Here is a 23,058-nt window from a genome sequence, read left to right on the forward strand (position 1 = left end):
AAACCTCAAAATACTTTTTGCCTTAGAAAGAACACAATGTCTATATTGAGACTTAAGCATCCATGTCTACAGCCTCCGATAAGCCTCTGACATCATCATGGAATATGTCATCATGGAATATGATGTCACAGTTTCAATTACCGTTATGGCCACCATCTTGAAAATCTTTATTTACTATCCGATATTAATGGGGAAAAAATTAAAATTTATAAAAAATTCAATTAATGAAATTTTAATAAAAAAATATTTTAAAAACATACATTTACGACATGGAGCTGGGATCTTTCCAGAATTTCTAGGTCAATAAATACAAATATCCAAGATAGCGGACGTAAGGGCTTATAGGATGATGGTTGACTTAGAAACTATGCTTCTTTTAGGACTTTGAACATTATTTATTGAAATTGATATTATTTTACATAAAATTAAGATTTTTGCATCGCCCAGGGAGCGAACCAAGGACGGAAACCGATCGAATCAATCAGTATATTGAGGCCAATTTATTTTATGAAATTTGGATTTTTTCCCGAATTTCTAGCATTAAAATTACGGATTTTCAAGATGGCGGACATGACGTCATACTATCTGACGATATATACCATGACATAAGTGGTGGGGTTCAGTATGCTAGCAGCCACCATGAGGAAAGGATCGGTCGCCATTTTTATTTTTTTTTGCTCTCACCGGGTTCGAACCGCGGTCTCCCAGCTCCATGTCGTAAATGTATGAATTTTTAAATATTTTTTATTAAAATTTTATTAATTGAATTTTTTTATAAATTTTAATGGTTTTTTCGTTAATATCGGATAGTAAATAAAGACTTTCAAGATGGCGGCCATAACGGAAATTGAAACTGTGACATCATATTCCATGATGACATATTCCATGATGATGTCAGAGACTTACCGGAGGCTGTAGACATGGATGCTTAAGCCTCAATATGGACATTGTGTTCTTTCTAAGGCAAAAAGTATTTTGAAGTTTTTCGAAATCCTAATTTTGAATTGTGGAATTTTTTGAGATTTTTTGACGGAATGTTTTTTTTCTTTTCAAAAAAATGGACTTTTTGGCGAATTTTGACGATTTTTGGGTACATTTTGGCAAATTTTGAAGGTCAAGGTCACGGTCAAGGTCAAAGGTCAAGGCCATCCAAGATGGCCGCCGTGACGTCAGAGCAATCGGTTATTGACTCAGCACCGGCACCACTCACCTGGCGCCTGTCCCCGGATGCCCTATTATATACTACTGACAATATTTAAGAAAACGAATATAGTTATTAAATTTTATAAGAAACTCTCATTATTTCATCTTTTTTAAAGTTAAATACAGAGTGGATTTTTCATAGGCAAGAAACTAGAAAAACAAAATTTCCCACCATTTAAAAAAAAAAGTACTAAACAACTACCAAGACAAAATAGCAAAAATTAATTTCATTTTAATATTACTTTTTTATGTTTTATTAACCTCTTCGACTGTGTGACTTCATTTAAAATAAATCATTATTAGCCAAATACAAAATATTGTTTTAGTACATAATGGAGATATATATATTTAATTTTACAAAATACACTAAACGACGAACTTAACTTAGCCTAGCAATCAGAAAATTCATTGAGCATACTTTTGATAATAATAAGTTAATATTCCTCCGCATGAACTTAACTTAAAACTTGACTTTAAAAAGTTATTTTGGTTTAAACTATGCACTATTTATAAAGTTTTATAGTAAATTTGGATATACATATCATTACATTGTTACAAAAAGGAAAATAGGGCTGGAACGGATAACCAAAATAATTAGTTATATGTTAATTTGTTATTGAATATTTACACTATCAGTTTCGCTATAACAATTTATCTTTCTGTCCACAATAAATTACTTTTTTCATTTAGTCCACATTTTACTCTCTCTACTGAATCTCGGCTCGTCAGTGGCTCTCTCTACTGTTCGTCTCTTGCCGCGCACCTCCGTCCCAACACACTGCCTCGCACTGCTCATCCGTTCGACGCACACACAACACGGTCTCCGATGCACCAGTCTCCGCACACGAAGCCCGTCACTCGCCGTCCGCTTTCGCTCGCCAAGGGGTCACTCAACCCCTTCACTTCGCTCCACGCAGCTCACTCCGAGGATCCACCGGTGTACGCCACCAGTCTCTCTCACTCCCGCACTACTCGCCGCAGACCGGCCTCCGTCTTCAACACTTGCCAGGTCCCAACCTGGAAACGCCTCGTAGCCTTCAGAAGTGTCGCGTCATCAGAATCGCCGACTTGTCACCCGAAGCTGCTAGAACAATGGCGTCCTAGTTACGCCAGTTCACGCAGACGGGGCTCTGGGAACATGCTGCCGAACATCGGAGAGACAGGGAGAGAGGCGCCGTTCTTTATCCGATCATTCCAGGACGGGCGCTACCTGTCCGGGAGATGGGGCCTCCCCTGGCCCTGGTTTCCCCACTGCGCTGGCCGGCGCGCCTGCCTCGTTGCCTCGCCTCTAGTATCCTCGTAACAGAATATTAAATTTGTCTTTTGTTTTCTATATCAGATCTATAATTAAATAAAAAATTGAAAGTATTAAATTTTCGGATCATTTTGTTTAATTTATTAAATGCGCCGTCTTATCTCTTACAAACAACTTAAATCGTATTTTAAGGTTATCCCAGTCACTGCTGTAGTACAACTTTTTATTAAGATACTGGAGTAGACACAAGAGGAAATTCTTTGTAACTACAACTTAAACAATGGATGACTCTACAGATTCCTGCCTCTTATTTTACTTCGAAGCAAAATGAACAAAATCAGGTTGAGATTCAAAATCCGTTGAAACTATGCTGCTGTTAAGAAGTTTCACAGCACTCTGAGATGAAAGAGTTTCGCACTTCATAATGCCAGTGGCACTGCTAACGCGCCACTGATTGGCTCTGCAAGTGGCCTCTTGTGAAGGCGAACTAGCTCCCGTCAGTTATTTTTATGTTGGCCCAGTTAGGTATGTGTTGACGTTTCGTGTTGGCTGTGTTCATAACCAGCAATTTAGCTTGGTTCCAAATGCTTTAAGAAGAACCAGAGCAAGGCTCCGACACCAATGATCTATTGGCTGCAGCTGTACCACGCAATGTTAAACAATAGAAAAGTATTTTCACTAACAATGAGTTCTGTTTTCCAGGTCACTACCTATACATCGAATCAAGTACAGGCAAAGAAGGCGACACTGCATCGCTGTATTCACCTGTGTTCAGTCCTGCACTATCCAATCATTCCTGCGTCTATTTCTGGTACCACATGTACGGAGCTACCACAGGTAGGTCGCAGTCTACTATTTCACTATCAAAAGTGCAAATTAATAAATCATCCAAGTTAAAATTCGCACATTTTTCTAGTGAATATTCATTGATGTGGTTGTGAGTAAACCGTTCTTACAAAATGTACCTCATCACTAAATGAGAATACATCTCAATTTTTCTCTTCTTGATAAAAGTATAGTTTTCAAACTGCTTGGTTGCAAAATTTTAACGCGTATGATAAACATTTTGTTTGTTCATGATAGTGTGTATATAGGCCTCTGTAAGTAAATTTATTCCAACTCCAATTACAGCATCTGTAAGTAAATATTTTTCTAACTCCATTCACAGCTCATCAGTCATAGACTTAGATGAGAAAGAAAATTATTTATTTTGGAGCGAGGAAAGCAAAGAAAAAATAGAAAACATGGACTTTTAGAAGTATATACAACTATAATTTCACATTATATTGCGAATTTGTTCCGTATGTTTTAATAAATCGCAATATAAATCAGCACACATTATATTAACCGTCTGAAGGTTGAGAGGCACAAAAAATGTAGGCACATAATTTGATATATTTAAAAACATAAGTACCTATACATGTTTTAAAGGTCCCACCTACCTATGGAACGAAGACCTAAAGCATAACAAACTCATTCGATATTTAAATTCTACTGAAAAGTATGCTGTGGAAAATGGATTTGAAAATCATTTTCAAAACTTTTTATGTAAAATTTGTGTCGTTTTATTTCTCCCGATGTCATAAATGTTTTCTTGTCAGTGCTAAAATGTCTAAAATAGTTTTTTTCTGAAAAAAATTATTTCTAAAATAAATATTATAATAATGGTACATCAAAATACTGTGGGTAAAGTAAACGTTTGTCTCTGTTGCGTTCACAAAAACAAAGTACGGTCACCGCTTTCGCTCCGTCCATGCATCATCGTGATAGAAATATCGCTCGCCAACTCATATCACTTCACGCAGAGGCGAGGGGGCACTTGATGAGCGTGCCAGTTTAGCCCTTATCGTTGATATGTTTCCTGCTAGCCCGTGTTACGTCATGCGTTTGAACCGGAGCGACTGCCAGTTTCTACTCGGTGATTTATTCTAGATCAATTGTCTACATATTTGATTTTTATAAATTTATTTAGTGCATTATTGAGAGACACGCTCTAAGAAAAATAGTTGAAAGAATAGTCAAAAAAGATAGTGTGTTGCCAGCTTTAGGCCGGGTTCACAATTAAAAAAACATAAGCGAGTACATAAGCAGGCCATGCGCACGACTGTGCACACGACGTCTGCAAAGTCGGTTCACAATTGCAATCGTACTGTTAATTTCTGCCATTGACATTTTACAATGCATCCTATATCTGATGGTAGTGTTAGTAAGTAAAAAACAAATGATTATCACGTGACATCTGACTAGCAATTTGTGACATAAATAAATAAGGGTTATATAAAAAAATTAGTTAACTATTATAATCATGACACATTTTTATTTACAATTTTTGTTAGTGACATAATTAATAGTATTAATCAATTTTTAAAGCAGGAATTACATCTAGACAATTTCTTGCCACAATACGATTGATAAATATAAACATTCCTCTATACCAGTCAAAATGGCACATAATTTAGATAATTATGTAAATGAATTATTATAATTGAAACCATTAAAATATGTTACGTTTATAGAGAAAAAATTGCTGAAAACTTAAAATAAAGTAAGTGTTCGCCAATTTCCTCTCTTGTAACGTAATTCTTTTGAATGGTTTCACTTTTAATAATTTATTTATATTATCATCTAAATTATTTGCTACAATCTTAATTATAAACGAAGTATTAAAGAAGTTATGCACCTTTTAGCATTCCCAAACGCTTGTTAAGACCAGGAATAAATAAAATCCCTTAAGTAAATGCAATATTTGAACAGTGTACAATTTATTAGAGTTTCATTTAAAAGTCGTGTAAGTTATAACCCAGTATGAAATTGCAATGCACTTGCATTACAGTAGACATTAGTATAATACATTATACTCACTTTAAAGTTCTATGAATGTTACGAAAACACAACGGTATCTGACAATTTAATTCATCGTCTTCGCTGATTTCACTTCAAGATCCTTCTGACGTGGGTTGAAACTTCTCATCCTCGATTCTCTTCCTTCAGCAGTGCCATCTCTGTTAAGCATGAAGCAGTAGTCCACATCATACATCCCACCTTCCCTGGTATCTCTTTCCCGTGCCCTTTGTGTCCTGGTGAAAACTTTCTCCTTGTTCTTCACTGACAGCGCCGAGATTCGCAGAGAAAAAAATCAATATGTTAATGTAAGAAGTGAAATTTCACAGTCATGTTACATCCTAATTTCATGAAATCCGCCAACATTTCTTTAACTATTATTTTGTACTCTGGATATTTTTGTTACGTACCTAAAATGTTGGCCACAACTTCTTTAAATGAAACCCAGGCGTTTTTTTTACAGGATTCATTATATTTTCTAACATACCATCTTTCATTAATTTTCTGATCTGCAGTCCCACAAAGACCCCTTATTTCAGTTTCGCATAAAATATTTTTGGAAATTTTGTTACAAAATACTGGAAGTAGTCACCTTATTTTGGAAGTTATTTAGTGAACTGCTTCATTAATCCGAGTTTAATGTGAAGAGGATAATAAGTGGTATATTTATTATGTTCTGTGAACCGGGTTGTAGGGTTATGTCTTTTGGGCCAGTCTGTCTGCTTCAAGTGTTTTTTTGGCTCTGCTGTCCTATTCACAAATAAAACACGGCATTTTTGTGTAGCCGGATTGTAGACCAAGTAGCATACCAAAAACTTTTATATCACCGCAAATTGTCCAAGAATGTTTTTCATAGTTCACGCATTTTAGGAGAACTTTGAGATTTTCATGTTTCCTTGAGATGAACTGAATGTGCAATAGGTAATAAACCAATAAATTTCCATTATGGAAATCACATCTTTGAGACTACTTTTGGACGAGTTTATAAATAACCTCCACTCACTTGGATCGAAAGTGACGTTAAAGAAATACAATAAACCCTCAATAGCACCACAATAAACCAGAGAGTTTTCTTCTTTAAATAATTGTATTAATTCCTTCTCTCCAGTCCTATACCAAGAGAACGAAACTCCAGGTAGTAGGAGATTTTTTGCTTTCAATCTTGATCCAAGCAATTGAGCAGCATCCTTTGTCAGATTTAAGTCACGAGTTCATTTTGAGTGAATAATTTTGGCGCAGAATTTTCTTCGGACTTGTAATAATCAGCATAATCACATTCATTTTCTGAACTGCTCTACTGTAGCACATTTTCGAGAACGGGATGTGGAACTGGGATAGGAAGATATTCACAGTGTATAACTGGTCGTATGGCCGAAGGAATGTTCGGAAATTTTATGTCCTTCTTAGTTATTGAGTTATGACATTGAACGTTAATCATACAGAAATAACAGTCGTTAATATGATTTTGTGGCTCCCTCCAAACCATTGGAATTGCAAAGGGCATTGATTGTTTTTGCACCATTTTTCCAAAGTCTCAGTCCCTCGACACATGTACGACATACCTTGTGCGGTGCCCAGTTTTTGTCTTGATCAACAAGCTTTATGCCGAAGTACCTAAGAATAATAGACATTTCTCACAAAACTACTAATGTCTTGTGTTTGCTTAGCAGTTACATAACTACCACAAATTAAACAGAACACGTTTGCGTTATTTAAACACTTACGGAACTCATTTCTCAAATATAACCTCACACTTCAGCATGTAAACAATGAATTACTGTTTTACTCCTAAAGCCAGCTGGGTGTAAAAAGTGTTGCCAACTATTTCGTCCTACCAAAATAAAATTTCCCTCTCGCAATGAAAATTTCCTTTGTAAAATTTACGTTCAAATAAAAAAAGGGTTATTTTTTTTTTCAATTTGCAAAAAAAAACTGTATGGGATAGGAAAAAAAACGTATTGCAGATCTGGAATCAGAGCAAAGAACAAATTCTTTAGGAACACCTAAGATCAGAGAATCATAGAAAATCATGTTTCATAGTGCTATTAAACATACAAAAGCACCTAACTCATTTTTATAAGTTTCCAATATTTTATTCCTAAGAGTATAAAAAGGAACACATTTGTTCTAATGAATAAACACTCATATCTCAGGGTTCACTAGAGCGGGAGTAGAGACTTTTCAAAATTCAAACGCTAAATTACGATTCTTATAATAGTTTTACACCCACAATGTCCTAGTAAATTTTCATTAATATAAAATAAAAAAGTTGTTTTGATAACAATATACTCTTACGGTGTGTGCGTAATTTTACACAAACAGTAGGCTATGTATTTTAAAACACTATTAGCATGTGTATATTTGCTCACTTTTTATCTCTGTGTGTCTCTCAGGCAACAGTCCTCGTATAAAATTACCACAATATCGTGTAGTTTTACACCAAATGTTGGTTTATATTCTAAAAACTCAATATTTCTGTAAAAATACACTATTGCCTTGTAAATTGACAATTCTTTAAAAGAAAAAGTTACACCCGTAGTGGACCTACCACAATTAGTATTTGTGTGTATGTATATTTATACATATATGGACACACTTGCGGTGATGGTTTCCTGATGTCACATCTGCCGATAGACAGCAGTAGTTACCAGCCTCCTGAACGCAAATATATATAACATTGATACAGAATGTCATGTAATGAGTACCAGCGAGAGTAAATATTTGTAGCTTGTGTGTACAACTTGATAAGTTATCATGTAAATATTTTGTATCTGTATGCAGAATTCGTCACATGTGTACCCGAGATGTAGTATGTGTTTAGTAAGATAGCGAAACGCTGCTTGCCAGACAGCGACTGTAGGGCCGAACTTTCCAGCGGCTCTGACGGGGATTTCCAAACAACATGTGCTATCTCTACCGCCTCACGTGTATTCACGATAGAGATAAAGGACGCAGTGGTAACGCACTATACTCGCGTTCCAGATGGCACGGGTCAGGTCATCCTCTTTTCAGATTTTTATGGTTTCCAGAAATCTTTCCAGAAGCATTCTGGTTTGGCTCCTGTTCCAGCATATCTTGTTTGTGTCACTGTATTACCATCTTTAAGACCCCCACCTACATCGTGAGCAGAGTTTCAGGAATAATCACGCGATTCAACAACTTCTCAAGACGTCCGAGTGGTGTCTGTTTGCGATAAGCATTTCAGAATGCGATGATGGCGGATTAGTAGTTAAGTTTCCGTATTTCGTTTTCAAATCTGTTTTTTTAGAAGAGTGGAAATGGCTAAAACACGTGTTTTAATAATATTTTTTTTTTTTGGCATGAAACTCCCGCTACAAATTCTTGTAAGCACTCATTGGACTTGCATTACACCTTTATCTTCATTTCTACGTCATATAATGTTATATCTAACACTCATATCTCACAGTTGCCGTTTGTACGATGAGAATACTGCGCTGTAGTTCAAATCCTTGCGCTTAGAGGCGATACCGCGCTAGAAATACCAGCGGGATCGTACTTATCATCCCGCTTCACTAACGCAAATACACATCTGACTAGGCAGGCCTCTTTTAGGCCTCGTTGTAGACGATAAAAATAACAGAGCAGGCAACGAATCGTTTTTTTTTTAAATTTCTATCATTATTGCTGCCCTTGGTGGCAAAATATCAAAAACGCCAATATTGCTTTAATTCCAAATATTAAAGCTTTTTCACGAGTCTAATACAGAAACAGAAAAGGCAGCACTTTTTCTCTAAGTTTTGTCCAGAGCTAAAATCAACCACTACGGCTTGAATTGGCCAGTCAGACGCCAGCCAGTTCCCTCAGCCTCGCACGAAATAAACGACCAAATGGCTTAGTGGGAGGACTCGAGCCCCTCCGGAAGACGAAATAAATAAATTAAGAATTGGCATACTATGTAGCACGCTAAGAGCGGGTGATGTGTTGCTAAAATAAACGTAATTTAAAAATTTAACTTGCATGAAATATTTTTGAGATACCAAGAAAATATCTAGATTTTATTATATAATTTTTTTGAGACCTTGACGTTCGGGGATGTTAGTGCCCTGATTGCTACCTATCATGCATGATACCTTTGGAACGGTGACATTGGCTGTATTTTCAAGCTGGGTTTGTCCATCCCAAACACAATACTTGACCTCGCCGACGCCTGCGTCGAAGGATCGGCAACACGATTCCGCTTCTGCGGAGCCGTTCATTCTTGGTCCGGGGAGTCTCGACGTGCCAAGAGCGCGGCCGGCGGCTGTATCAGGGTCGCAGGAAGGGCTTCCGGCGCTGCGCCCTGCGCCGCCAGATTGTGCGTCCGCTGCAGGCGCGTGGGGACCGGGGCGAGCTTCCACAGCGTTCTTAATGCCCTATTAGGACGAGTATGGGATGTCTAGCTCAGTGGTTCCCAAACTTTTTCAGCTGGCGACCCCCTTTCCTTACAGGAATACCTTCTCGGTCTATCGGTCCATGGTGGAGTAAAAAACTATATTAGTATCATATATCCCTTATGTATATATAATTTACCATCAAATATTGCAAAAATATATATCTACATATACATGCTTTTTTTTAAGATACCGATTGATTATTGATAAACGATTTGTGTTCTGATTTTAAAATAGTTGACAAAATATAAGCACTTTGTAGCAAAACAGTTATTTATTTAACAACAGATATGTGTTTGCACACAATTCGATATGTTTAGATTTTTCTTATCTTTTATGATGGTTTATTCGATGGTTTCTGATGGTTTTAGGATCGAGTCGCGACCCACCTGCAACCATTCCGCGACCCACTAGAGGGTCGCGACCCACCGTTTGGGAACCGCTGGTCTAGCTAACCTTATACATAGGAGACATTACCAGTCATGCTGTATGCGTAGACAACGTTTATTTATTTTGTCCTATTTTTAATGTGGTGAATTTAAGGAGTGCCGCCTTGTCTCACACTTAATCACACAAATCTTTACAAAGTAGGTACATGCATGATAAGCTTAATAAAAACTAGAGCCTATAAAAACGAAAAGTACTTACAAGTACTATAAAATAAAATAAAACTTATTCAACAAATCACTAGCACAAATAAAATAACAACAAAAAATAAGCACATAAGATAAACATTATTTACTTCAAGTATAAGATAATACAGATTGATTTAAAAAAAAAAAATTTCGAAAAATCTGGACTATCTTAAAGCTTTAGTTTTAATGGTTTTATTTTTTTTAAATAGAAATATGTATATAAAAACTAACGAAGATCCAAGAACTTGATTTTTTTTTCTTAAACACGGTAATGTTTATAGTATTTGGATTTATTTGTTAAAAACTGATGGGTTTTGAAAGTAGAACATTAAATAACACGGAGGAGGCCCCTGGGCCCTTTGTTTCTCTCGACGGGGCTGAGGAGGCGGCGTACCGGGCCGTGGATACGTCGCTCAGATGTTCGCCTTAGACGTCACCAATGTAACAGTTGCGAGGATTCCAGAGGTCTAACTAGCTTGGAACATGAACTCACAAGGATCTACCTGACGAATTGACAGAACTCTCGAAACACCCATCATCGGGTCCACAGCACACACACACGTCTGACTTCCTTCCGTGTTTGCAACGGAACACAGAACTCTTTTAAGTCGGACTCCGCGCTGAATAATTTTTTTTTATTTTGTAAACGGAACTGAAACAATCACGTAAAAAAATTGCAAATTTTTACATTTGAACGAACGCAAGTGTATCGCTATAAAAATGCTTACAGTATACTGGTTTCGGATACTTACCAGGGCATTTATGCTTTGTGACGTCCTAGTACCAAAGTACCTAGTATACAGAAATGTTGGTCCAAGCCTCCAAGGACACGATTAAGGTTGTGGTGCTGTAGTGCCGTCCGCCATATTGGAATGTGGCGTCATGGCGCTCACCTTGAATGACCTCGACATTTTACCTTTGACCTTGATCCCGGTCACCATATTGTATGACCTTGATCCGGCTGTCATTTTGGATTTCGCAGTCTTGTATGATGAAATCACAGTAACTATTTTTTCTATATCTTTATGCAATCTTGGATTACATACCTTTCCGCCATTTGGGATTTCACCATTTTAAATTATGACAAGTCCGCCATTATTAAAATTCGCAATCAATACCCAAAAAATCTTAAAAATTATTTAAAATTTATAAAAATATTAAGTTATAATTTTAAAAATATTTAATGAAAATGCACTTATCTAAACCTTGTAGTCCTCGGTTCAAATTCTGGCTATTTCAAAAGATTAAAACTGGTGACAGGCCCTTCCTCCATGGGGATTTGGAGCAGACTGACCCCCACCCCTACTACCGAGGAATATATATTACTCCAAGCAGCAATATTTTATCCACCTATTGTTTATATCTGCTAGAATTCGCTGCTGTCTTCTTGGATTATTTTTTACCCAATAGAGTGTAGTACTATCAATCACCAGACAGTCAACTATTGTCGCGTACGCCATCTTGACGGTCAAATTGACGGCTATATTTAAAATTTGTAATAATTAACCAAACAATACGGAAAAATAACCAAAAAAAATCATTTTAAAAATGTATTATTCATATTTCGATTGTTTCGATCGATTCATGTCCTTGATTCGATACTTGGTCAATGGAAAAACGTAATTTCGGCTTTAAAAAAATTTAAAAATGTTTGCACAATATCTTTCGGTAAGCAAATTAATAATCCTCACTATTAACAATGACTATACAAGGCTACTGCCCAGGCTGAATAAAATTGCTACTGTTATTATACTTGCTAAGGAAGCCATATTCAGTGCACCTTATTACTACTAGAGTACCAACTGCAAGCACACAGGTAAAGCATCTCCTAACCACGAGACCTTGTTCACCGGTACTTTGTATGCCTTTCAAACAAGTCATGTTCAGTGTCAAGAATATAGGCCAAGTATCTCGGAACCACGACGTATTATTTATAAATATCATGTATGCAATACATCCAAGAAAAATAATTACAAGCATGTAGATCGAGAAACTCCAAAGCAGAACATCCTGTAGTGTGGATATATTCAAAATACTTTAAGCTTGCTTAAAGACATATTACACGGTTATAAGACTACGAGACCTGCAGTACAGCGTAAACTTGATTTAATTTACGATTACTATTGTAAGCATGTCCACTAAAAATATTCCAACTACAAAAAAAAATATTCGACCAAAGAGTCTTATAGTGACCATACACTTTATGCTTATTGTTAAAATACCATCTATTAAAAACAGAAGATACAACCTAAATACTAATAATTACAGGCACATTATTTAGCCTAAAATCGCATACCAATATCTGCCGATCGTATGTTACCGTATCCTAACAATTGTTTATTACATATCGTGTCCTACCATAACAACTTACCAATCGTATCCTACCGTAAAAATCAAACGTATCCTATCGTATTCTGCCAATCGTATTTGCCGATCTAATCCTTCTGTATCGTATTAAACCTATCCTGCAGATTATATCCAACCATAACCCACCAACCATATCCTACCATATTCTACCGAACTTATACTATAGTATTCTAACATCATATCCTACCAATTTTATCCTACTTATTATATCATACCATAACCTACCAATCATATCTTACCATATCCTAACACAGTATCCCATTGTGTCTTACCAATCATAAACCTGTTATTCAAATCCTATCGTAACTCACAGATCGTATACTAATATAACCTACCAATATTATCCTGCTAAATGTTTTCTATCGTATCTTATCGAACTTTCTATTACTTTACTGATCTCAACGAAACAGAATACCATAGTGTTTCTTTTCACAATGCAGCCTCATGAGCTCAACCTAACAATGTATCCTCTTTATATAATTGTACATTACTGGTCCTAGCACAGCAGTACATCCCGAAAAATTTTACATCAATGGTTTCTAATAATCTCATTCAAGCAGAGAACCCAACAATTACTATACAATCATATCCTTTAATACATAGTATACTCATAATCCTAATATATTTAAATCATATCCTTTAGAAGGATGACTAATATTTAAATACATGCATAGCACTGATAAAATGACAGTGTTTGCATCGAATGTAACTGGGATTGGTAAATTGGACATCTGCATCGCCTTCATTGAAAGGTAATTAGATTCCAGCATCGAAGACATGGAAACAAGTTTTCTTACTACAGGAAGAAAATTTTGTCAAAATTCCTAATATGAGACATGAAGGTGTTGACCTTCCTACACAATTCACTGATGGATTTTTTGTTATGCAAGTTGAGGGATTAAATAATAATACTGGAAACCACGACAACAACAGCTTTACAGAAAATGTGAGCAAAACAGAAGAATTAGAAGCTAGCACATCAGAAGATTGTGATGAAGCTCTTAGAATAAATATGCGGAAACGATATAATCAGATAAGTAGAAATTTCATGGTAATGGTTGATGTTAATGATGATGGTGATCATGATCTATGGGATCATGGTGTTAAATATGACTGAGAGACTTGTCTCAGTGATTAAGACTTGGATTTTTTAAAAACTGTAATATAATAATGTAAGGAATATAGCAGCAGAAGAAATAGATTAGTACATGTTGTGGGAAGATCTAAACATTTTGGTAAACAAGTTAAGACTTATACTTGGTTTGCAAAATGCTGAAAATTTATCCATCACAAAAAGAAACACGAACTATATTACATGAACTAAGATATGCATAATATGTTGATTAAAAACTATATTTTTTTATTTGATGTAATTTTTTAGTAAACTAAATAAATCCATTTAAGATGAAATGATTATGCCTTTTATTATTAGCATTCGTACATAACTACACTGAAGCTTTTGTTGCTTCAAGTGTCCATGGATATATGGAACACTGGCTTACCTGGTATATAGAGTTAAACTATATATTTTATACTTGAAACCCTATGTTAAAAAGTCAAATTTAAAAAAGTACTATGCATGTTATTAAATATTAGTCATGCTTCTACTGGATATGATGTAAAGATTGTAATATTATGAGGATTGTGTTTATTATAGGATTTGATTACATAATAATTGTTTGGGTTTTCTGCTTGAATGAGATTAGTGTAAAACATTGCTAGAAAAATTATTGGAATATATGCTATGCTGGGACTAGTAGGATACAATGATATAAGAAGGATACATTGCAAGGTTGAGTTCAGTAAACTACATCTAAAAATTAAAACTGAGATAATTCTGTTTTACTGATATCAGTAGGATAAAATGATAGAAGGATCGATGCGATACGATAGGTTATAATTTGTAGGATAAGTTTTGTGTGTTATACAGTATTATACGATCGATGATGTACAATAGGATCTGATTAGCAGGATATGACTGGTAGTATAAAGTATGTTACGATCGATAGGCTGCAGTAGGATATAATTTTTATGGTATGGTAGGATATGACAGAATATGGTTGGTAGGATATGGTAGGATACAATTGGTAGAATATCGTAGTATACGATTGGTAATATATCTTAAGATAGATTAGTAGGACATATTTGTTAAGAGACGATGTTGGGATACGATTGGTATCATTTTGGTAGGATATTGTAACAATTTTGGTAGGATATAGTAGGATACTATCGGCAGGATACAATTTGCGAGATACAATAGTTTACAAATGGTAGGATACAATATGATGGTACTTGTCATAAGAAACACGGAGTACAATAAGTTATACGAAATATAGCACATTGTATAAATGCTGAGTTCTTAGAGTTGCAGGGATTTTTTTTTTTTTAATTTTCTGTGGAAAAAGAAACTTCATTCACATTCATAAAAATATCTAATTCATCTACTACACAATCATGCTCCCAGGTGTCTTTCTTGGACATTCTTCACTATCTAGCCAAATGGCTTTGTACACTTAATATCTCCTACGCCAGGTATGGAGATATTCTGAGACCCTGCTACCCTGCCCTCACCTTGCAATATATTTTAAAATGCTTACACAACAGAAAGTGCTATAGAGTTCGGTGGTTGAGACATCTGAGAACATTTTTATTCGTTAATTTTAAATCGTATCAAAATACAAATATTTATATAAGTAATATATTATACTTTAAAATAAAAAATGGAAATTTTAAAATTATATTCTACGTTAATTTTAACACTAACTGTATACTTCGCTTTTAAGTCCTATAAGAAATGATGTGGTTAAGTGGCATACAATGCGGCTCGCCTTAACATAGCCACTTAAAATAAGTCGATACAATTGTAATAGGTGGGGGCCTATTGGGGATTGAAGGAAGACCAGAGCCTGGCTAGGACTGCGGATTACGTGATTGGAGCTGTTGGGTAATCAAGGTAAAAGGTTTCAGGTACACAGACATTTTATTCAAATTCAATATTTATTCAAAATTAATATAACGTCAACATTTCTGACAATGTTGAATACAAAAAGCATGAACAACTTCAATATTAATTCATAATTACTATTACGTTAATATTCAGATACAGTTACGTTTAACCAATGCAAAGTTAAATACAAAAAGCAAGAACAAATTCAATATTAATACACAATAAATATTACGTTAACATTTCTGACAAAACGAGTTAGTTGACAATTATAATTTGCATGGGTAGGCCGGCTACACAGTGAACGATCCAATCAACGATCGTCAAAGAGGGACATAATTTCCACGTATGGAGTTATATAACACCAAAAATTACATTTACAAAATTACTGCAAAGTGCAGGTACACGGAAGAAAGAAGTTTCATTATTCTTTAAAAAGCATTAACAAACAAATACGTGCGATGACGTCTCAGGGGAAGACAGTTACAAACAGAAAAACGCAAATTAAGTTAAATTTAAATTTAAAGCAGAAATCCAAACAATTTTTGATGGTGGCGGCCGAAAAGGAATTTAGACAGAACAAATTAAAAGATAACTGATTCTACATTAGGGTGAGGGCCACCGCCTCACTGACAACTCGATTCAACTTACATTTCTCCCCTGAGGTCGCACACGCACGAAGACTAAGTCGAAGCTCTCGGACTACATGCTAGTGAAATTAACAACTGGTCAGCAACTGCTGACGACTAAGCCTGACCAAGGCTACCAGTAGAAGAAGACCCTCATCATGTCTGCCGCAGATTTTATAAACTCGCGCCGCAGCGTGCGCATGCGCAGATTGAAAGGGTGGGGGGAACGAGTACAAATTGAACAAACACTAGGAGGGGAGGAAGAGGAGGGAGAACGATGAGGAGAGCGGAGTGCCGGAGGCCCGCGATGACGCGCGCAGTTCGAAAGTAGCGGACCTAAACGCTACACAATATATAATTTACTTGCAAATATCCCTATGCAGATAAAAAAATTGAAAACTTAAAACAATTTCGGTTTGTCTAAGTAGTGTTTTTTATTTATTCTTATAGAAATAACTGTTTGATATAACCGAACACTTATATGAAAAGTTTAAAATTTTCTACCAAATTCATTTTAAAGCAAAACTCTCTTTATCCCAGTTTGAATATTTAACTTTTGTGTTCAGCTCACGAAACAAAAAAGCGTTGTTTCGCATTACAAAAGTGGTCCAATCAAACAAAAATAACCGTTTGGTGCCGTTAAAAACACACAATTGCTTGGCACTCGTTTACAAAGGCTAGCTGTTTTGCACAGTGTGCCAGGCTGCAAGTGCTTCCAGCAGGCGAGAGTGTTCGCAGGTTCGCTGAGAGTGTACGTGAGGCCCGAGAGCGCGGGGCAGGACCTGGGGCCAGTCTTCCAGCTGGACGGTCACCAGGAAGACGCGTGGCTGATCGGCTTCTTTCCGCTCAACGGAACCGACGAGCCCTTCCAGGCAAGTGCACCGACCACTTTCTCGCTCGTGTCCTAGTCTGCACGTGACCCGCAGAGTTTCCATGAAGCTTGTGGATACTTAGACATTCCTTTTGTTAGGATGGCTGGCAGCCGGGTGGGAAACAACAGAAGTCACCCCCCCCCCCCCGGCCTTTTCCAAAAAAAAAAAAAATCCATTACCCCCCAAGTCCAAAGTGGATGGCAATGTGAAAGTTCCCCCGCTCCTTGCGTGGTGGCCTCTGTCTGCCCCGACCATCCTTCTTTATCCTGCTTTGTCCTGTATTTAACATCCTTTCTCAATGCTTTACTTATTTTTACGCAGTATGAATGTGCCCAGGGTTTTCCCCCTGTGTCCGTGCAGGCTTTTACCTGGGCCAAACGTAACTAGTTATTGTCTAGAGTTAAGAGAGCAGGGTGGTTAGACATGACGTAAATCGCTGCCATGGCTGGCCATTCCCCTCCTAGCAAATTATGCATGCCACCCTTCCAACGTGTATAAAACCCTGCATGAATAGGCGTATGGACTTCAGCCTGAGACGCACTTAGTCTTCCTTAATCCAGACCCTTGCCAATACACTTGGTTTTTGTTAGGTTATGAAAAAAATATTGCTTTTGATAGAATTTATAACGTTTAGAGAAATAAAACAAAACCAAACTAAGTTTTTATATCAAATGCGTTTAGAGTCCCGACTCGCACATCGTAATTATCATTTAAAAAATAATAATTATCGTTCGAGCCAAGGGTTATATGTTTGCTTAAGATTATTCTCTAAGATGATTCCATAATTATGACCGCAAAGTTATTATGTTAGGAGCTTGAATATCACTATAGTATAGTGATATAAGGGGTTCTAGTACCAAAAGAGGTAAAACACTTCGGTTCTGAACGTAGGGAAAAATAAAATCAGCCTAATTGTATACAAAGTTGTTTGACATAATCTACATCTTTCTTAATTGTTTACTTTATAGTCCTTGGTCAGTTTTACAGGTGACACCTCTCAGATGGCAACCGAGAAAAGATATCGCAAAGGGGGATATTGGTTGAACGTTAAGATCATCAAAAACCACAACGTACCTACATCAGGTTCTCATTAAACAGTTTACGAAAATTTTTTCATTGATATTATTGCTGTGCGAATTTTGGGCCTATCTTGTAAAAACCACACATTCATATATTTAGTGGGTGTCATTTCAAACAAGTTCCTATTACCTTTTTATAAAGATGAAAGGTTTCTGCAGACGTTTGTTTGAACGACAATTTTAAAAAAAGATGGTGGCCATAAACACTAAACACTTTGAAACAGTGCAACGAAGTGTGACACGCTACCTGTGCAGAGAATTATTGCTGTCCGCTAAGTAACCACACGCATCAAAACTAGCTTCGTCATTTGTAACCCAACTGCATTCGCAGAAATTTTTTTGAAGGGTATGAGTTCTCCTGGTGTAAGAAAGATAACGAAAAGTCGAAAATTTCATCAGATTTGTTGATAAGTAAAATTCTCTTGACAGTTCAATCAGACTGCACCAAAGTATAAATGCCCCCAAATGGATCTGTGTGCGGGGACAGAACAATTTTCCCTCGCAAATTGAAGCCTGGGAGACTGCGTGATGGACAGTTGCACGACGCGACGCTGAGGTTCTTTGATCCACGGTTGGCCTATGTTCTCCCAGGTTCTGGCGTTTCGACACCGAACACACGAACCTGATGTCCTACTCCATCACTTTTTTTAAAGTCTAAATTACACTGCAATTTTTTTTGTAAACAAACCGAAATTACCAGTGTAAAATTACAGATGGTTGGACCATTTTTAAATTTACATTAAAGCAACTGTATCGCTACAAACAATGTTCTCTGTAATACTGGGTTTGGATTCTTGCTCGGGCATTTATGCTTTGTGTTGTTCCAGTAGCTACAAGAGTTTAAGTTATGTTATAAACCGTTCCCTGGATGGCTTTCCATCAGTATTAGCTGAGCACAGTGATAAGCATAATAAAACGAAATAAAGTCAAATTTTGAAATAGTCCATGGGATTTACGGTTTAAAAATTTTGTGCTTGTATAAAACATCAAACAAAATTTTAAATTATGCGCAAATTTTTGTAAGCGCGACAATAAATATTGAATATTCTTTCCAAAAAATATTTCATATGTGTGCAATAATAACCATATCTATGTGTTGTACAATCTTAAAATTCTTTTCTTCTAGTGTTACAAAAAAAAATTTTGCAACTGGTTTCCAAAAGAATCTTTTTAAGAGTACAAAAAAATCGTTTTCTGTGTAGAAGTTTCCCAACAGAGTACGTGGTAATAACAGAATCCGTGATGGCAACTGAAGACGGTCGATCGGGAGATACAGTTCGACCCGCCCTGAACTCACGTAAGATGGGAAAATGCATGCGAGGCTTCAGAAAGATAGGTACATCGCTCGCGTGATTCTGCGAGACTTCCGGGGAACTGGAAATCGTTAGGTTAAGGCCGTCCAAGAGCTGAGGCCTATAAATCCAGTAAAGAACATTACTGGACTGAAGTAACGCCCGATGCAACCACTCATTGCTATAAAAATCCGTAAGCAAATCAGAAACAGTCTGCGTTAAAGAAATCTCTAGGATGCTCGTGATAAACTTAAAAATTGAAAGCATTGATTCAATTTTTAAAAAAAAGGAACTTTATGTTCAATGTTAACACCAGTTCCATTGGTACTAAATTTCTAAACTACTTGTCCACAGATAGTTTTTGAAGGTGTCCATGGCCATGGCTACACAAGCGACATAGCAATTGACGACTTCAAGCTGACCAATGGTTCCTGTTCTGCCCACGTGGCCTCAAACATTTTTGAGAAAGGTAAGCTTTATCTTACATAGAGAGAAAAATCATTACGGTATTAGGATATTTTAAAAGTAAAAAAACTTAACAATAACATGTAGTGGAAAGATTGAATATCGGTAAGGTTTAGTTTGACAATGAGATATCTCACAGGCCTCTCTGACAGGGGCCCTTTTGCGCTTGCAAAAATTGTAACTGTGAAATTGGAACGATAAACGTTATTCCCTCCCCCTGTAAGGGGTGGGGGGATGGGGAAATCCTACAGATTTTCGTGCATGGTGTCAAGACATTCAAACAAGTCACCCTCTCCTTTCACCCACCCTACTGGGACGAGAAACGGAGATGCTTTGTGAGGAAGCCAAAATGTGAGATGTAGATAAACGACAATTTCGTAGATTTATTTCACTCGCTCCAAGCTACACTCAACTGTATATATTCAAAACCATTTTGGAATGCTTTTTGGTCGATAACAAGGTCACATTCTTTGGCGGGTTACGCGTGATATGTTAACTAACCAATTCTTCTCCTGGTTCATGACTGGCTCTGGGTCGTCAAGGCCGTACCTAATGTGCGCGATCGAGCGAGGTGACGTAATGGAAGGATCCGGGTTCATACCCCTTATCAGCCATCCTGATATCGGAATTGCATAGTTTCCTGATGCCCTGACGGCCATTCGTAAACAAGTGCGTGTACATCAGATGAGAGCGTCAGTTTCATTGGCAAGCAGCAAGCCAATGACGGGACCGTGCGCGGGAGACAATGATGGGCCTATGGCGTCTCTACTCTACGACGAGGGACAGAGCGTGTGCTGGCTGGCGCAGGAGGTTATGCTGCGCGCTTCCGCAGAGAGCGCTGTGAGCATTTTGAGGTGTAGGTGTTTGTTAGATCTTTATTGTAATCAGCAAGATTTATATTTTTTTTAGAGGTTCACGAGTTTGTATTATGTTGTGAGCAAGGAAACCATGCATGTATGCATAGATATTTTTACTTTCTTGTTAGGCTGGGTTCACAATTTAAAAAAAAAAGTTCATATCATGCCATGCACACGACTGTGCACACGACCTGTGCGAAATCGTTCACAATTAAGATATTACTGTTAGTTTAGCCAATGAAATTTGGCGATGTGTACGATATCTGTTGGTACTGTTTGTAAATAACTTTATTAATTACCAAATGATTACCCCGTGACATATGACTAGCAGTCTGTGAACATAGTTTTTCAACATGTTGTTACGAGTGGGGAAAACGGATTCGTAAGGATAGCTCAATTAATTTTACACATATTTATTTGCTACTAATATTTACATTATTAATTAAATCACCACACTTAATGTCTGTTCACAAATCACTAAATGTCGTTTAAGTCCACAGTTCACACTCCTCACTGGAGCAAGACTCGACAGTGGTTCGCCCCTTACCTCACACCTGTCCACACACAGTCTCAAGCCACTCGGTCACACACGCACGGTCCCGTCGCTCCGCGCCTGCGCCTCTCGGTGAACTCGCACTTCACTCTCTCGCCTGTTGGAACTCCCGCGGAGGCCAGCGTCGGCGCTTTTATACCTGTTGGCCGTCTTTCTGGAACTGACTGGAGTGGTTGTGAAATTTCGCGTCATCCAGGGCCGACCCGACGCTCGAAGTATCCAGAACAGCAGCGCTTATTCACGCCACTCCACGCGGTGGCCTCAGTAAGGTCGCGGAATTCCGAGGGCGCGGAGGCAGGGGGTGACCAGGCCGGACTGCACTAATCCCCGAAGGTATGCGCGCGTGACTTTAGTGGCAGTGCGGGATCACCAGACCGCTCTGGAAACTGGCGCGGGTCACAGCCTTGTCTCCCACGTTTGTAACAATATAAAGTAATTTGAGTTATGTACAATTTTGGTTAAGAATACTAAGTCAATTTTTTTAATTTTTGTATATACATTTAATGGTAATTGTTTTTCTAAGTAATTGTATTATTTACTTTTAAAGCGGGAATTACTTAAGCATTGCAATATATCGACTATTTCTTGTGACAATATGATTGATAAATATAAACGATTCTTTAGTCTCGCCGAGACTCTCTTATTGGCTACTGCGTTATGTGTCCGTAATAGAAATAAAATATATCAATTTCCCTCCTACGGACATTACCTCTCCCCTATGCACACGAGCATCCTGTGCGCTGCTGTGAATCAATGGGTTCGAGAACAGGGTGTTCGAACCTTGTGCGCATGACCTGCTGATACTGTAACCGTTATTTTTCAATTGTGAGCCCAGGCTTATGTATGTTCTTTAAATGATTCTTGCAATTGGGAATTATGATTTAATACAATTTCTCGGACATACGCTGTTGCAGTTCTACACTGTTTGCCCAGGAGAAAAAACATAAATACAAAATAAGAAATAAAAATGAAAACATAAACACAAAGAAAAACAAACTCAAATCCGCTTATTCCAAACAGATAAATCCAACGATGAACCTAAACACGTATGATGGACAAAACAACGACGACAGCACAGACGAACACATTCAAACTTAAATATCAGACAGCTCAAGCATTCCGTGAAGGAATTTATAGTCATGAAAAAAATAATAACAGCTCATATGAGCACAGTGGTCTAACAACGACGAGACAGTTTAAACAATAACAGAAAATGCAGACAGACAACAAAATCTGGACAACGCAGCAAATATACGAACACAACGATGAAGATAAACAGATATTCTGGACAACACCGACGAACACAGTAGGTTTCCTATAAAAAATCAGTTGCGACGTTTCGGTATCTGGTATCTGTTCATTTTTATTTCCTACTAGCTGACCTGACAGACATTGTCCTGTCATTCAATTCAAACTGGAATACTATACTAATACTAATAATTATTTCTATTGTCGTATATTTTGATATTGTATATGTTTGTAACTTTTATTATCTCTATAACATATTGTTTATTGTAATGCTTGTTGATACACAACATTGTTAGTTTTATTTCCTGGCACGTAAATAAATAATGCTGATGGTTTTCCGACACGGGAAAAGGCGTCATACAGTTAGTTGGCCATGTAAAACACATGGATTTTCAAGATTAATGCCACAAACACTTAACGACTGCCC

The 23,058-nt window shown here is 37.1% G+C and overlaps 1 protein-coding gene across 1 annotated transcript in view; it reads left to right on the plus strand.

Annotated features, from left to right (window-relative positions):
* Positions 1-17,188, plus strand: part of LOC134532351 (MAM and LDL-receptor class A domain-containing protein 1-like) — a 41,405-nt gene extending 24,217 nt beyond the window's left edge. Inside the window, exons 4-5 of the mRNA XM_063368779.1 lie at positions 3,161-3,295; positions 17,004-17,188. Of these exons, the coding sequence (XP_063224849.1) occupies positions 3,161-3,295; positions 17,004-17,173 (305 nt within the window). The 3' untranslated portion in view covers positions 17,174-17,188. The remainder of the gene's footprint in view (positions 1-3,160; positions 3,296-17,003) is intronic.
* Positions 17,189-23,058: the final 5,870 nt, after the last annotated feature.

This window comes from Bacillus rossius, chromosome 5 (assembly GCF_032445375.1).
Source record: "Bacillus rossius redtenbacheri isolate Brsri chromosome 5, Brsri_v3, whole genome shotgun sequence".
Classification (NCBI taxonomy): Eukaryota; Metazoa; Arthropoda; class Insecta; order Phasmatodea; family Bacillidae; genus Bacillus; species Bacillus rossius.